The following is a 14738-nucleotide window of genomic DNA, read 5'->3' on the forward strand; positions in this document are numbered from 1 at the left end:
CCTCTCCATTCTGCCCCCTTCTCCAAGTGTGCCCTGCCCCTTCCATTCTCCCCAGCACGTCCTGCACACTGCTGAGCAGCTGACAACCAGCAGCGGGAGGCACTGGGTGGGAGTGGGGGTGATGGGAGGAGCTGATCTGCAGGGCTGTTGGTGGCTGCCGAGCACCCACTTTTTTTTTCCCCATGGGTGCTGCAGCCCGAGCACCCACGGAATCAGCACCTATGTAAAAGCCCTAGTCCAGCTTGGGAAGGTTTCCCTGAACACAAGCACTGTGGAGTAGCTGTCAGGCTGTCTTCTGAGGACCCTTCACGAGTCCTGGCATGAGGGCGCAGACTCATAGACTCATAGACTCTAGGACTGGAAGGGACCTCGAGAGGTCATCGAGTCCAGTCCCCTGCCCTCATGGCAGGACCAAATACTGTCTAGACCATCCCTAATAGACATTTATCTAACCTACTCTTAAATATCTCCAGAGATGGAGATTCCACAACTTCCCTAGGCAATCTATTCCAGTGTTTAACTACCCTGACAGTAAGGAACTAGGCATGTCAGGAGCAGGACCACAACAGACAGAGCTGTGGAGGTCCCAGATAATGCAGCAGTCCACAGGGCAACTGAAGGAGATGGCAGTAAGTTAGACAGCCTAAGTTATGCATGGGCCACTGCTCCTCGAGCAGCCCAAGATCCAGAAGACACAGAAGAGGCTTAAAGCCACTATAGCCCCACCTTCCGCCTGCTGCGAGTTCTTTGTTGTTCAGCAGAGCAACACAGAGTTTCACTTTTAGCCCTTAGACTCTCTCGGATACATAACTGCAAGGCAGTGGATAATGCCAGCTCCAATGTCTTTTTCCTTCCACATGGGCTTCAACCTCAATTTTTCATTATTCCTGAAATACAAGTTTTAATTAAAACCACCCTCCATTCAATGTGCTGCACTTCAGCTCTGTTGCAAATAACATATTAATTTCCCCTGACTCCAAGTAATCGTACTCTGTTTTATCCTGTTAACATCATGTCCTGGCAAACACCAATGGGAAATAACATGTGTTAGTGGGAGAAACAACTGAGGCAGCTTATTGGGAGTTACAACAAACTTACTTTGCTCCTTGTTATTTGCCCCACTTTTAATATTTTTTTTATTCTTGCAAACACCCTCCCTCTCAAGTCCTGGCTTGTGCCTTATACACACAGTTCCCCAGTGGGGTGATCCAGAGCCACACCACTCAGAATACTCCCTGCGCAGTGCGGGGAAGAGGGAGCACAACCATTACTACACTGTCAAAGGAAGCAACACATGTCCCCTTCTGGAACTGGCCATGAGTGCCGGCACTGTGGAGTGAATGAGGCCAAGCTATGGATGCCTCTTTGCGACCCCTTCTGGGATGCCAAACCCCATGCAGTCCTCAAGCTCTTTCGTGGGGTTGCACCTGTCAACTATTGGGCACCTGCCAGCCAAAATCAGAACCATTAAAAGTAATCCCTTGGCCATTCAGTTAAAGCTAGGGTCAAGCTTTTTTGACAGGTTCTTTGTGACTGTATCAGGTATCCTAGAGCATGTCTGCTCACTCTTTGCAAGAATGAAGCATGCGCTCCCCTTGCCAGACGTCAGATCCCCTATCTGGGGCATACAAGGAGCGAGTGGAGCAGGAGTTGGCCTTGCCCTACCCTTCAAATTTGGGGAAGCTATTGATGTTGCTGGCTCTGGGCTCATGCTTGAGATTTGAAGAAGGGCACAGTGTTGGCCCAGCTCTTTTGATTCTCACTCCAATTAAAGTTAGTAGGAGTTTAGCACTGTCTTAATGGAAGCAATGTTAAGACTTCTGCATACATAACTCCTTCTAATGACAGGCAGGATGAGAAAAGCTTGGGCAAAATTCCATCCAAAGTTCATATGGAAAGAAAAATACTCAGAATATTTGAAAATTGCCATCTTAGCCAACACACCAAGGATGGAACCGAGGGCCTCCAGAACTAAAAGCATGATCTACAACATGCATTAAAGCCGAGCTCTGTAGCTAAACTCATAGCCCCTGCTAACTGGGCACTGAGATAGACCTCTAACACACACCCAGCAGTGGGTTACAAATATACTTGCCAAACAGACACTGAAGGTACAAGAAAGGGATCAGTGGGAAACATCAGCCATTCTCACTTTCTGAAAACTAAATCCATATTATTAAACAAAATTTTCAAGTCCCTGGCACTTCATTGCGGCACTATTAATGTGTGACATTGGAAGAAGTCAACATCATTATAATCACTTAGCTGACTTTACCTATAACGTTTCTTTGGTCAAGGAGTAAGGACAGTGGCTTTTTCCTCATGTGTAGGAAGCAGCTGCTGTTCTTTCTTTGGAGAATGTGTTTGGAAAAAAACAACCGCCCAAGCACCATACATGTGGCTTGCTATAATGTTCCATCCCACATTATTAATTCACAACCTAATAACCTTGAAATGAATAGTAACTACCGGGAATGGAACTTGTCCTTTAAGATATCAGAAGTGTAAAGAAATACATTGGTTGTGCAAGGATGAAAAAATAGCAGTCAGAGTGCATACTTAAGTACTATGGTAAATGAGGAGCTGTATGTATATACGTAATACACCTCTACCTCGATATAACGTGACCTGATATAACACAAATTCTGATATAATGTGGTAAAGTCAGGGCTGCCCAGAGGATTCAGGGGGTCTGGGGTCTTCGGCAGCGGGTCCCGGGGCAGAAGGCCCCCCCGTCACGGGTCTTCGGGGCACTTCGGCGGCAGGTCCCGGAGTGGAAGGACCCTCCGCTGCCAAATTGCCACCGAAGACCCAAAGCGGAAGAAGGTCCGGGGGCTCGGGTCCCGCGAGAGTTTTCCAGGGCCCCCAGAGTGAGTGAAGGACCCTGCTCCAGGAGCCCCTTAAAACTCTCATGGGTCACTTTTTGACCCACTTGCCCCTCCCTCTGGGCGGCCCTGGGTAAAGCAGCGCTCCGGGGAGGGGCTGCACAATCCAGCGGATCAAAGCAAGTTCGATATAACATGGTTTCACCTATAATGCAGTAATATTTTCTGGCTCCCGAGGACAGCATTATATCGAGGCAGAAGTGTAATGAACACAGATGCTGCTCAAGGAAATTTGCCACCTTCGGCAACACTTTTTGTGCTGCCCTCCATGCCACTCAAATCTGGCCTGGCCGCCCCTCTGTCATGACAGAGAGAGGCCAAATATGACCTCGCCCATGGGGTTGCAGCACCACTGATCATGATGGAGGGGCGGCCAGGCCAAATCTGCAGTCCTAGGCAGCTGCCTAACTTCCTGATAGCCAGAGCAGCCTCTGAGTGAGTATTTTGTGAGCAAGATTGAGAGTTTGTAAGAATTTTGCACATCCCTTACATATTGCATGCTAAATCAGGGTATGCACACGTCTGGCTCTCTGGTGTTTCTGTATAGCGCCTAATATCTCTGTCCTATATAACCACTGACAATCAACCTGACTCACCACTGCGTTACTGCTGGTTTAAGCATATAAGACTAGGAATCTAGCAACTGCAGCTACTCGAGGCAGAAATAATCATGGTTGTAGATAGGACTGTGTCTGGCCAGAGGATCGTCTGGGCATACTGGACACAATTCTGTTTTGGCTGCACCAATATACTTATGTTTAGGGATCCTTAGAGCAAAGAAATAGAATTTGACTCCAAATCATACCCTGTAGAACACATAAGAGCTAAAATACCATGGTGAAATCCTGGTTACAATGGAATCAATGGGGATCTCGTCACTGACGTCTGTTGAGCCAGGATTTCACCTCATGTTCCTATTTCACTACTACATTAGTCTTGTTTTAATCAAGGTTATGACATCTGAGCCCTGTTTTATAGAGCTATGACTTAGGGTCACATTCTGTACCATGCCGTTAAGTGACCTCAAGTGGGTGCACCTTGGTGCAGCAAAAGCAGCAGGGTGCACAATATATTTAGCCAACTGCAGGTCCATATACCTTTTGCCCTGTCTGTCCATGCTTGCTAGAGAGACCTTGCAGAGGGGTCTCTGTGAGTTTTAGAGGAATCAGAATTGGGCAGAAAGCTTTCATCCTTCACTCCCCCTGCTGTGTGCGAGTTTGCTATGTGCAGTGCCCTCTCCAAAATTTACCGGTCACAAGGTACAATGAAAGGATCAAGAGTACACGCACCCTGCTGATTAGCTGGGTAGAATTCACATTTGTTGCAAATTAATACTGAGTTCAGCTGGGAATGATGATACTTCAGCCTTCTGTGGCATCTCTTAGATCTCCACAGCCACATGTGGCCAGACAGTATTATAGGATTCTTGGGACCATATTTCACTGCACTATTCACTTTTCAAAAGTGCCTATCTTACAGGAGTCATCAGTGTCATTGTCTCTCCAAATGGACATATACAAGGATAGTCATTAAAAGTAAGCATTTAACAACCAATACAGCAGTATATTTGAGATAGCAAAGTACGTCCCCTATACTCTGAGTATGAAGTAACAGTGGTATCTCTTTTTCATACTATTGGTAATTTCTCCTCTATCTAGGTTCTTGTACTTTCAGTGTATGAATTATCAAAGTTTAACAAGTATCCAGGGTTCTAACGTTTTTGTTGTTTCCTGTGTCAAACAACTACTTTTCAGTCTATTATGCCATTACTGTTAAAAAACATTGTTATTGCTTTGACTAGCTATCATATTATGAGATATCTCTATAGTCAACAGGGAACAACAGGCCTTTGCCATAAGATATATTTTTATCCAGGATTCAGAATGCAGCCTAAGGGAAAACTATAAATTATTTCACATGGACGAGAAGCTGAACTCTGTGGCAGAGAAAGCACTTGTGTCCAATATAGCAATAGGATTCCCAACAGAAGGAACAGAGCCTTGTTTTCCATTAAGGGGACATAACATTTTCTCAGAGATCCATTAACCTTATTCCAGCCTAGTCATCTCCTGTCGCACAACGGTAGAAACAGGGCTGCTGAATGGCTTTGCCCGGTGTCCTAAAGCGATGACAAATCTAGGTAACCATTCTAACATTAAACAGTGATAATGATACAGCCAGTAGAAGAAAAATGAGAAGAAAAATTAAGCAAACATAAAAATTATAGGTCACCCTCAAGCAAATGGATACATTCTCATATTAGCAAACAAGAAGTAGTATCTCATTAATTCACATGGAAGACCCACTGAGCACTGGAGTTTATACAATTCTGATTTCAGGAGAGTAACAGCTCAGATTCACTTGCAACCTCAGCAGCATTCAAACTTATGGCTGAAAGGAAGCAATTAGCTTAGCCATGATGCTCATTGCCTGCCTCATTGGAATTAAAACATACAAATGAGCAGGATGTCACTGTTGATACCATTAACAAGTCATTCCTCGCCCCTCTTTAAACTGTCTGAATTTAAGGGGGATAAAATGACAACCCTGGAGACTGAACTCTTCTACCAAACAGGTAGAACCTGGATGGTAGCAGCAGAGAGGCCACAGAGGGTGGGGTGGGGAGCAATGCTCCCCTCTGCTTCTGATACATTTGGTAAAATTGTGTTCCCTGGGTGGTAGTGCTGCTGCAGCCCAAGGCAGCCCAGTGCCACACCTGTGGGTTTCCTCCTTCTGCCCATAGGGATTGGCAGCAGCAGAGCAACTATCGTTGCTGGCCAGCGGGGGTGCTGCTGCCTCTGGAGGGCCACCCACTTGCCTGGGTTGGGAGGGGATGCTGGCTCTGGGGGTGCCATGGGGGAGGGGGGATTGAAGGAGCTGGCGTTGGAGGTGCTGCTTGCAGGGAGACAGCAGTGGTGGCCTGGGGAATGGCGTTGCCACTGCCAGGCCTTTTTCACTGCACAGCCTGCACAGGCCGCACCCAGGAGCCTAGACTCTGCCAACATCTCCTAGTAATGCCTGAGGCTGTGCAGGGCACGGCTCAACTGTTCAGTCCCAGGAATCTGGCCAGAGCAAAAGGCCCAGGCCTGGCACCAAGGGTGCTAAATGGAGTGAGGTGATGGGACAGAAAAGCACCACGTCCACCCAGCAATTCAACTGCATGGCTCTGGGTGAGATCTAGTAAGGCCTGTCCCCCACAATCCTCCTTCACCCACCCAACTCCAAGCTCCTAACCCCTCCCTCTCCCAAGGGTGTCTAACACAATCTTTCCCTCTGTACCTGATACTATTTGGTAAAAATATAAGAAACAATTGGTACATTTTTTAGACTTCCACCCCCCACCTACTTGAGGCCCCAAGTGGTACCCCTGGGTAGCAGTGTGCCTCAGCCACGAAGAGGGGGAGTTCCTAATCCATGCTCATCCATTCCTTGGTCTCGCGGCCAAGACCACCACCAAGAGTGCCAATCAGTGCCAACTGTGTTGTAGTTTCTTGTTACGTGGTTTATCATTGGAACGGGAACACAACATTTATTTCAAATTGACCATCTATTGGATAGTATCAACTTCCAGTCACTAACAACTTTGGTTAGATTCAAAGTGGTGATCTAGAGGTGAAAGACTCTAAATCTTATATCTACTTTCGGAGCCATCCAATCCCGGTGAATTATGCCCCATGTTTACTTGAAATTAATTGTGCTGCTCTATCAACATGGGTGCACTTTTTCTATAAATAACAAAAACAAATAACAAAAAAGAGCATTACTTAATCTTTGTCTGAGTCCTTCCTGAAAAGCCCCCCATGGTGCTTCTCAGGTAATCTCTTTGAATCATGAATCAGAGAGAGAACTCAACTTCTGAAATGCCACCATGACAAGAGATTCTAGATATTTAAAGAGAAGAGCCTATTGTTCCCTATTCTAAAGAGAGGAGGCTATTGTCCCCTATTTATAGCTTCAGGCTGTAGGGCAATTTGACAAAAGGGAAATGATTATGTAAAAGTTTCTCTGCCTCAGCTGTTGTTCTTGTTGAAAGGAGAGGGTTTGAGCACCCTGTTTCTCTTACTTGCTTGCAGTTACTACCACACAACACATGCATTGTTCGATACTAAATCCTGGTACACAGCTTTATATATCTTTGGTGTACATGTGTATGAGCCATAAGCTCATTTCCATTCTTCAGAACTTCCTGAAACTGGGCTCCAATTTTCAAGTTTAAGCAAAACCATGTTCAGTGTTTGAATATGACAATATGAGAAATACAGATTCCCTATTATAAAACAGATGATCAACCACTCTTTCTGAGTAGCTGTAATGCTGAAGTGACTATGGGTAGAAGGTAGAAACTCAACAGGAAAATTGCCCTCAATGTGAAGCTGTGTCTTTGCATGTTCCAGTGAACATAGAGTTTGATTTAACTGAGGCTACATCTACACTGGCAATTGAACAAAACTTCTGTCTTTCAGAGGTGTTAAAAAACAACAACTTTGAAAGACAAAAGTTTTGACAGTGACAAGTGCTAGTGTGAACAGCGCTTTGTTGGCAGGAGCGCTCTCGTGTCAACAATGCTAACGCCACTCGTTGGGGGTGGAAGTTTTTGGTAGGCAGGAGAGCCGACAAACAGCGGCTACACAGCACAGCTTTTAGCGGCTCAGCTGTAGTGAGACAGCCATGTCTCTAAAAGCTGTGTAGTAAATACATAGCCTGAGAGGCACCACTAGCTCTGCCTTAGCTAAGGGGGGGCTGCCCATGTTTTTCCTTATAAATCCCACTTGCAGAGGTTTATCACTTGACTGTCACAGGGCAAACTGTCTCTTTAATAAGGGTTCAAGCCCCAGCTTTGACCTATGCCTTGCTTCCTCCTGGTCAAGGGAATTGTAGGGCTTTTACCCTCTGGAGCAAATGTGATTGCATTGTATAGCAAAGCCTGCTGGGAAAGGGGGCAGGACTACAAGAAGAGCTCACTTCTGCTCAGAAAAAAAATCTGGGAAAGGAGAGTATACCTAGCAAGCTACTGCCAAAAGACCACAGCCTGCACAAGACCAGCATTAGTTCGTGGTAGAGAAAGAGCTATGTTGCTTACCTGTCCCCATTCGCATGTGTGGCTGTGCCTCAGGTTTCCCACCAATACAAGAGGTTTTTTTGTTTTTTGTTTTTTGCTTTTGCTGTTGATTCAATGCTTTTGGCCTTCCAGCCAAGGCAAGAGTCCTCCTCTTTCAGAGTAACAAAATGTCCAGAAGTAAGCAAACCCCCCCGATTTTCCACCTTCCCCAGCCAACCTCCCAGCCTTTATGAAAGCCCTTCCCTTTGCTTGCAGGGGTTTCCAAATACCCTTTTCCCCTTGCTGATGGTTCTTCACTCTGTCTAGTCTAAAATTCCCCTAAGCAGCAGGGGTTTCCAAGAATAGGGGTCTCCACCCCATCTTGAGCTGGCCCCACAGGGGCTAGGCCTGTGCTCTTAGTTACAAAGGAGCTGAGTGTTCTCAACCAAGCCCCAACCAACTTCACTGTTTCTCAGTATTCTTTCTGCAATGCCCATCTTTTCTAGGCCTTCCCCTAGGTTTCTTTAGCACAGTCCTTCCAGGCTTACATTTAGAGCCCCTTGGCACAGGCCTCCCCGCTGCCTATCCTGGTTCTCTCTCTGCAGGTAACCACTGTTGATCTTGTACTGCTCCTGGTCACCAGCTCACCTCCGCTCCTCTCCCCTCCGCTGCTCTATTTTCCTTAGTCAATTTCCAAGAGAGCATGAGGAAGCTCTTTGTATAGACCTGCTCCTTTCCCAGCAAGCCTTGTTAGCCTGTAATCATATGCTTGGTCTGGGGACTACAAACCCCAGGATTCTCTTGGCTTGGGAGAAAGCAAGTCACAGATCAGAGCCAGCACCGAAACTCTCTTAAAGCACCATCCTATTCTGTGAAATTGCTCAATCTATAGACTTAGCCCACAAGCCCCAATCTCTGGATCAAAAATATTTTCTCTCACTTAATTTGCTTTAAAGTGGCTCTATCATTTTTATGTGATTTAATCAGTATCAAAATCAGACATTTTCTGATTTTAAACACTTTTTTTACACCAATATATCTTTCAACATCCTTAACTAATGCTATGGGTCTATTTATAGTCTGGCTTTGAAAAACAGGCACTCATTGTAAATGTCTATCTTTCTGAAAAGCACTATGGCACAAATTTGGGAGGGCGGTACATTTAGTGTCTGCTCCTGTTTCAGAACCTAACAGTCAAGGAAATGTCAGTACTTTCTAGCATATCAGAGCCCTAGGTGCAACACCCAAGTGTCTACCAAACACAGCGATACAGAGCAACCATAAAATATGAACAGGAGTACTTGTGGCACCTTAGAGACTAACAAATTTATTTCAGCATAAGCTTTCGTGAGCTACAGCTCACTTCATCCAAAGAAGTGAGCTGTAGCTCACGAAACCTTATGCTGAAATAAATTTGTTAGTCTCTAAGGTGCCACAAGTACTCCTGTTCTTTTTGCGGATACAGACTAATACAGCTGCTACTCTGAAACCTGACATAAAATATGAGTAATAATCATGAAGCTTTATGAATGGATTTGTAAAATATAGAACAAGTTAAACATTGGATTAATTCTATAGGTGTAGGTGGTCTATTCTTAGTCTCTGTGCTCAGAACGGTTACCTTCTTTCTTTTCATTCTTTTGACATGGACACAGGTGGACTCAGTCAGTCAGTCAGACTCTAAACTAGATTTCTCTCTAGAGTATTATAATGAAATGTTTCCCATATACATTACCCTGCAGTGCTTCTACCAACGAAATCTAGGAAAGAAAAGAGGTCAGTAAAGGAAGCAGTGAGTGAATAAAATTTGTCAAGAAAAGGGAGAAGAGAAGTTTTTGACTGAACATTGATTTGAGCAGCTGCAATATTCTAGCAAGTCAATGCTAAATTTGCAAATCCAGCGAGAATATTCAAACAGTTTCACTGCACGTATTTCATATCAAGTTAGTTTGCAAAAATCAATGTGAATTTTGTCATTGATGTCAATGGATGCAAGATCATACCTCTGGAGTCTGCATGCACGTTCACTATTTGAAGATATCTCCATTTATTCTTTGCTCCAATTCAGCATACACCACTGTATTATTTCTTTGGTGACAACAAAGATGATACTGAAGGTTTGTGTGACATTCTATACCTTGGGGGAGCATGCTGTAGCCTCCATATTCCTCATTTTTATATAATTGTGATCTTACATATAAAGCATGGCTTGTAAGGTATCAGGGAAAGGTTATGATCTCTTGAAAGTCATTTCTCTATCTCCATATATGTATATCATTAATGCATATGAAGTTCTGAGAATTGTGTTGTATGGTTGTCACTAAAACATGCTGTAAACTGGGGGAATCAGCCAGATTAGCTCCCCAAAGGCAACAGCAAGGAAAGTAACCAATGCCCTTGTGGGGTGTCAAACAATCCATCAACAACCATTGTCCAGCAAGGGAGCTACAATGCAATGACTCACCTGCATGAGGCCACCCCAGGGGAATTGCTCAACCTGGCTTGGAGAGACTCAGTAATTCTGAACTGATTCTGAAGGGAGTGGGGAGAGACGTTTGCCACGCTCTTCCTCTCTCTTCCACCTACACCTACAGACACCATCACTTCCAAGCGACTGAAGTGCTGATCAAAGGGGAGAGCCTGGCTGAAGAGAAGCCAGCCTGTGGTGAGAAGCATCTAAGTTTGTAAGGACACTGAAAGTGTTAAAATCATCTTAGAATGTGTTTTGTTTTTATTTCATTTGACCAAATCTGACTTATTATGCTTTGGCTTATAATCACTTAAAATCTAGCGTCATAGTTAATCTGTTTGTGTATTCTACCTGAAGCAGTGTGTTTGGTTTGAAGCATGTAAGAAACTTCCCTTGGGAGAACAAGCCTGGTATATATCAATTTCTTTGTTAAATTGATGAACTCGATACGCTTGCAGCATCCAGCGGGCATAACTGGACACTGCAAGATGGAGGTTCCTAGGGTTGTGTCTGGGACCGGAGATATTGGCTAGCGTCATTCGCTTTCAAGTAGCTGGGAGCAGCTTACACACCAGAGGCTGTGCGTGAACAGCCCAGGAGTGGGGGTTCTCACAGCAAAGCAGAGTAAGGCTGGCTTCCAGAGTCAAGGATTGGAGTGGCCTAGCAGATCACCTGTCTAGATAAGACCAGAGTGAATGTCACAGTTTGACAAAAAGTGTTGTCCATTACTTTTTCATCAAACACATTGCCTTCCCTTCAGGTCATCTTCCAATTGCTGCAAACCTTTATGCTTGCCTTCAGACTATCATATTCTTTCAATCCCCAGAAATCCCAACACAGTTTTAAATTAACAATAGGCCACATTAAAAATCCAAAAACTATCCCTATGATTAATAGTAAAAACAAACTGATAGTGTAAGTATCCATATACAGTGAAGAGACTAATTTGTTATATTTATTTGATTAGTGAGAATGTCAGTCATAAGTTAGCCTCTTGAGCACAGATACCATGAGAGAAATCAGCTATTCTGATGGAGGTATGTGTGGGGAGTGTATACATGAACTCATCCATCCCTCTATTATAGAAAACCATATAGCTGACAGTTACCTATTCTCAGGCTATCAGACACTTTAATGATGGCATACATTGTTAAAGAATAACCTATGCACCATTTTATTTGTTTTTCAGAGATACAGTGTTCAAGAGATTAACATAGAGGGCACATTATATAATGATATCATTAAACATGTTTTGACATAAAAGGTTGAATAGCAACAGTAGAAAATTCTATGTCAAAATGAGCAAATATTTATTACCTGTAACCATAATTTCAGAAAGCCAATGTGCGCATTATGCCAGCAAGGTCTTTCTTTATGCAAATACTTTTTACCTTGTAATTATAGAAATCTGCAGTAACTACTGCATCAGAATCTTGTGTGTGCAGGAGAGAGTGCATGTAATATACAAGAACAAGTAACGTTCAAATCCTGCTGTAATTGTTAACATCGTTGGACCCAGCAATGGTGAATTACGTCTTAATTTTAAGGAATAATTGTCATCTCATTTTTCTGCCTCATGCTAAACTTAATGTTGGTCTTTGCCTCTTAATGTTTACAGAACATTGAGAACATATTTCATACACATAATCCTCACCAGCAGTATACTGCCTTTTTGTTCAGTATCTATTATGTACAAAAGAGATGCTGAATACTCATACTAAGGAACCAAATGGCAGCAGCTTTACTTAAATCCATGCACAGTACCGTGCACAACCGAATGATTAAATGCTATTTGCTTTTTAAGGATGAATGAATGGATAGAAAAATAGATTGGATAACTCATTGGCACTTTAATGTATCAATAAAGGTGGGAGGAAACTCATAAATCATGCATTTCAAGCAGTTCCCCTCTGCCCCACCCCCAAATGGAATGTTTGAGAACATAAAACATGCAGCGATGAGGTGCAGGTCATTTTGTACAAAGAACAACGTCAAAACTGCATAAAAAAGCATTTTACTGCAGACCCATATTGTAAATTTATTGCAACACTGAAAAAGGTTGCCATTCTTGGACCTACCCGTTAGACAGTCTGACAGTACCATGCAAACCATTGACAATAAGCCCTGTGCTGGAATTTCCAAGCTGTTGAGAAGTCTCTCAGAGGGCTGAGAAAATGAAGAGCTAAACAATGGCCTCCCAAATTATTATAATAGGAATTGTTTTGATTTCAGGTAGCAATGAATAGAAAGGGAACTGATAAGAGCATGTCCTTTCCTTAAGAAGACTAATTTAAAGCATGAGAAAATGAGGGATGTTGCAAATTTATAAATAACAACAAAATTAGGAATAGTTTTAATTGTGACACAGCAAGTTTGTGTGTCAGTCTATTAATGTATGAAACAAATGAAACGTGAACATGTCAATTGTAATTAATAGACTGTTTTTCCTATTCCAGCATTAGTTTGGACATTGGCAAGGAAATCAAAGAACTGTACATTTTCAGAAGTAAGTCTACTCCAGTGTGCATGATTAATTATGCATGAACCCATTTCTCTGAAGCCTCCTTCACTAAATCTTTGGTGGAAAATGCAGTTTATTAGGCATGTGGTTTGGTTATTTGTGTGCATATATACTGCACTATTGGCCAATATGCAAGATGATTTAAAGTGTGAAGGAAAATTTAGGGGGGCGTTAGGACTCTGGTCAAGCTTACAGGCCTAAAGAGTTGACCAAGCCTGTTTTTATATGGAAAATCCCCAAAGCAGAACAATGGCTTCGTGTGTATAAAGGGCATGAGGGGACAGAGTAAAAAAAGTCCCCAAGTAGCATAATTTGTAATAGCCCAAGTTTAGGAAACATATAACCTCAATAGTACTGTTAGAAAAGTCAAACTGCAAACGAACCAGACTGTGAATAATAAGAAGGGTGATTGTTTTTTTTGTTTTTGACCTGTATTAAGTTTGCAATGTATTCCAAATAAGGTAATTAATATGGAAGTATGTGTAATTTGTCTGTGGTTTTAAGCTTTAAAAAGCTTGTGTGTTCTTTGAATCAGGGGGCAGCTACTGAAAGCTGTTACCCCCCTGCGCTTGTATCAATAAAGGAGTCTCAGGCTGATCTGATCCAAACTCAACGTGTGGTCAATTTTCCACAACAAAAGTTTGGCATATTACAAAGATTTACTGTTGAGTAAAATGTTTTAATGTTTCAACAAACAATGTTGCTCACTAGTTTTGCAAGTAGCATTGCCTTTATTCGCTGTCCTTTAACCTTTAGCTCTGTAGTCCTCACTCAGGCAAACCTGCATTGACTTCCCATCTTGCAAAAACTTACACATGCGAGTAGTTATCTGCATGTGAATAGTACTAGTGATCCAGTGGGACTTTGTGTGTGTGTAAAGTTACTCACATGCATCAGTGTTTGAAAGATGAAAGGTATTTTAGCACAGAAAAAGGATTTTAATACTGTTCAGTGCGGTTAAATAATGAGGAAAAATATTCACTAGAGTGGCAAGAAATTTTAAAAGTAAAAGGCCAAGTTAATGGGACCTGTGAACTTCCAAGATCTTATGCGATACACGTCAAATCAATTGATGATCTGAAGGTGCTTGCGTTCAAGAGGGCAACTACAGAATCTTTGGATTATGACCACTGCATTAGAATTAACTACAAATAAAATCTTACCAAATAAATCAAATTACCCAGAACATTCCCTCCTCATGTTCCATGGCAGAATTATCCCATAAATTAGTAAATGGTAATGCATGCAACAAAAAGATGCCATATCACTATACATAAACATCTGCTTTCCTCATGCAAAATGCCTAAAAAAAAGGTGACTAACTTTTTCTAACAGCATAATTTTACATTAGCTCAGTCACTGAAACTCTTATGGCAAATTCCAGAATTCTGTGAGTAAGAGGATATTTTAAAACTTTTGAAAGATTTCTGGCATAAGTATTCCAAAGCCCAGCGCTGCTAATTTGTTTTCTAAGAACTAAACTACAGAGGCTTATTCCTTGCTGTGGTTCCTTGTTCTTCTGAAAATGGAGGAGAATAGACCGGTTTTTGGAGGAGGTCCCACCAATATTGGGGCTTGATTCTTGTGGGTAATTATTATCTAGGGGAAGGAAAGAAAAAAAACAGTTATCCCTTTAGCTAACTCAACTTCTTTATCAAATTTTTACAAATATCCAAAGTGACTGAACTACTTCAAATCTTAAAATGTAGCTTCTGAACCTTCAGATGACCAAGGATTGAAAGGTCAATATGGAAATACATTTTGTTACAACTGACATTTGCTTATATTATAAACTAATTAATTTACAGTAATAGTTACAACACA

The 14738-nt window shown here is 42.7% G+C and overlaps 1 protein-coding gene across 7 annotated transcripts in view; it reads right to left on the minus strand.

Annotated features, from left to right (window-relative positions):
• Positions 1–11570: 11570 nt before the first annotated feature.
• Positions 11571–14738, minus strand: part of DGKB (diacylglycerol kinase beta) — a 575083-nt gene continuing 571915 nt past the window's right edge. For all 7 annotated transcript variants that reach the window (XM_050938613.1, XM_050938610.1, XM_050938616.1 and 4 more), the window contains one exon: positions 11571–14513. In XM_050938613.1, the coding sequence (XP_050794570.1) occupies positions 14406–14513 (108 nt within the window). In that variant the 3' untranslated portion in view covers positions 11571–14405. The remainder of the gene's footprint in view (positions 14514–14738) is intronic.

The sequence above is a fragment of the Gopherus flavomarginatus genome, chromosome 2 (genome assembly GCF_025201925.1).
Source record: "Gopherus flavomarginatus isolate rGopFla2 chromosome 2, rGopFla2.mat.asm, whole genome shotgun sequence".
In the NCBI taxonomy this organism is placed as follows: domain Eukaryota; kingdom Metazoa; phylum Chordata; order Testudines; family Testudinidae; genus Gopherus; species Gopherus flavomarginatus.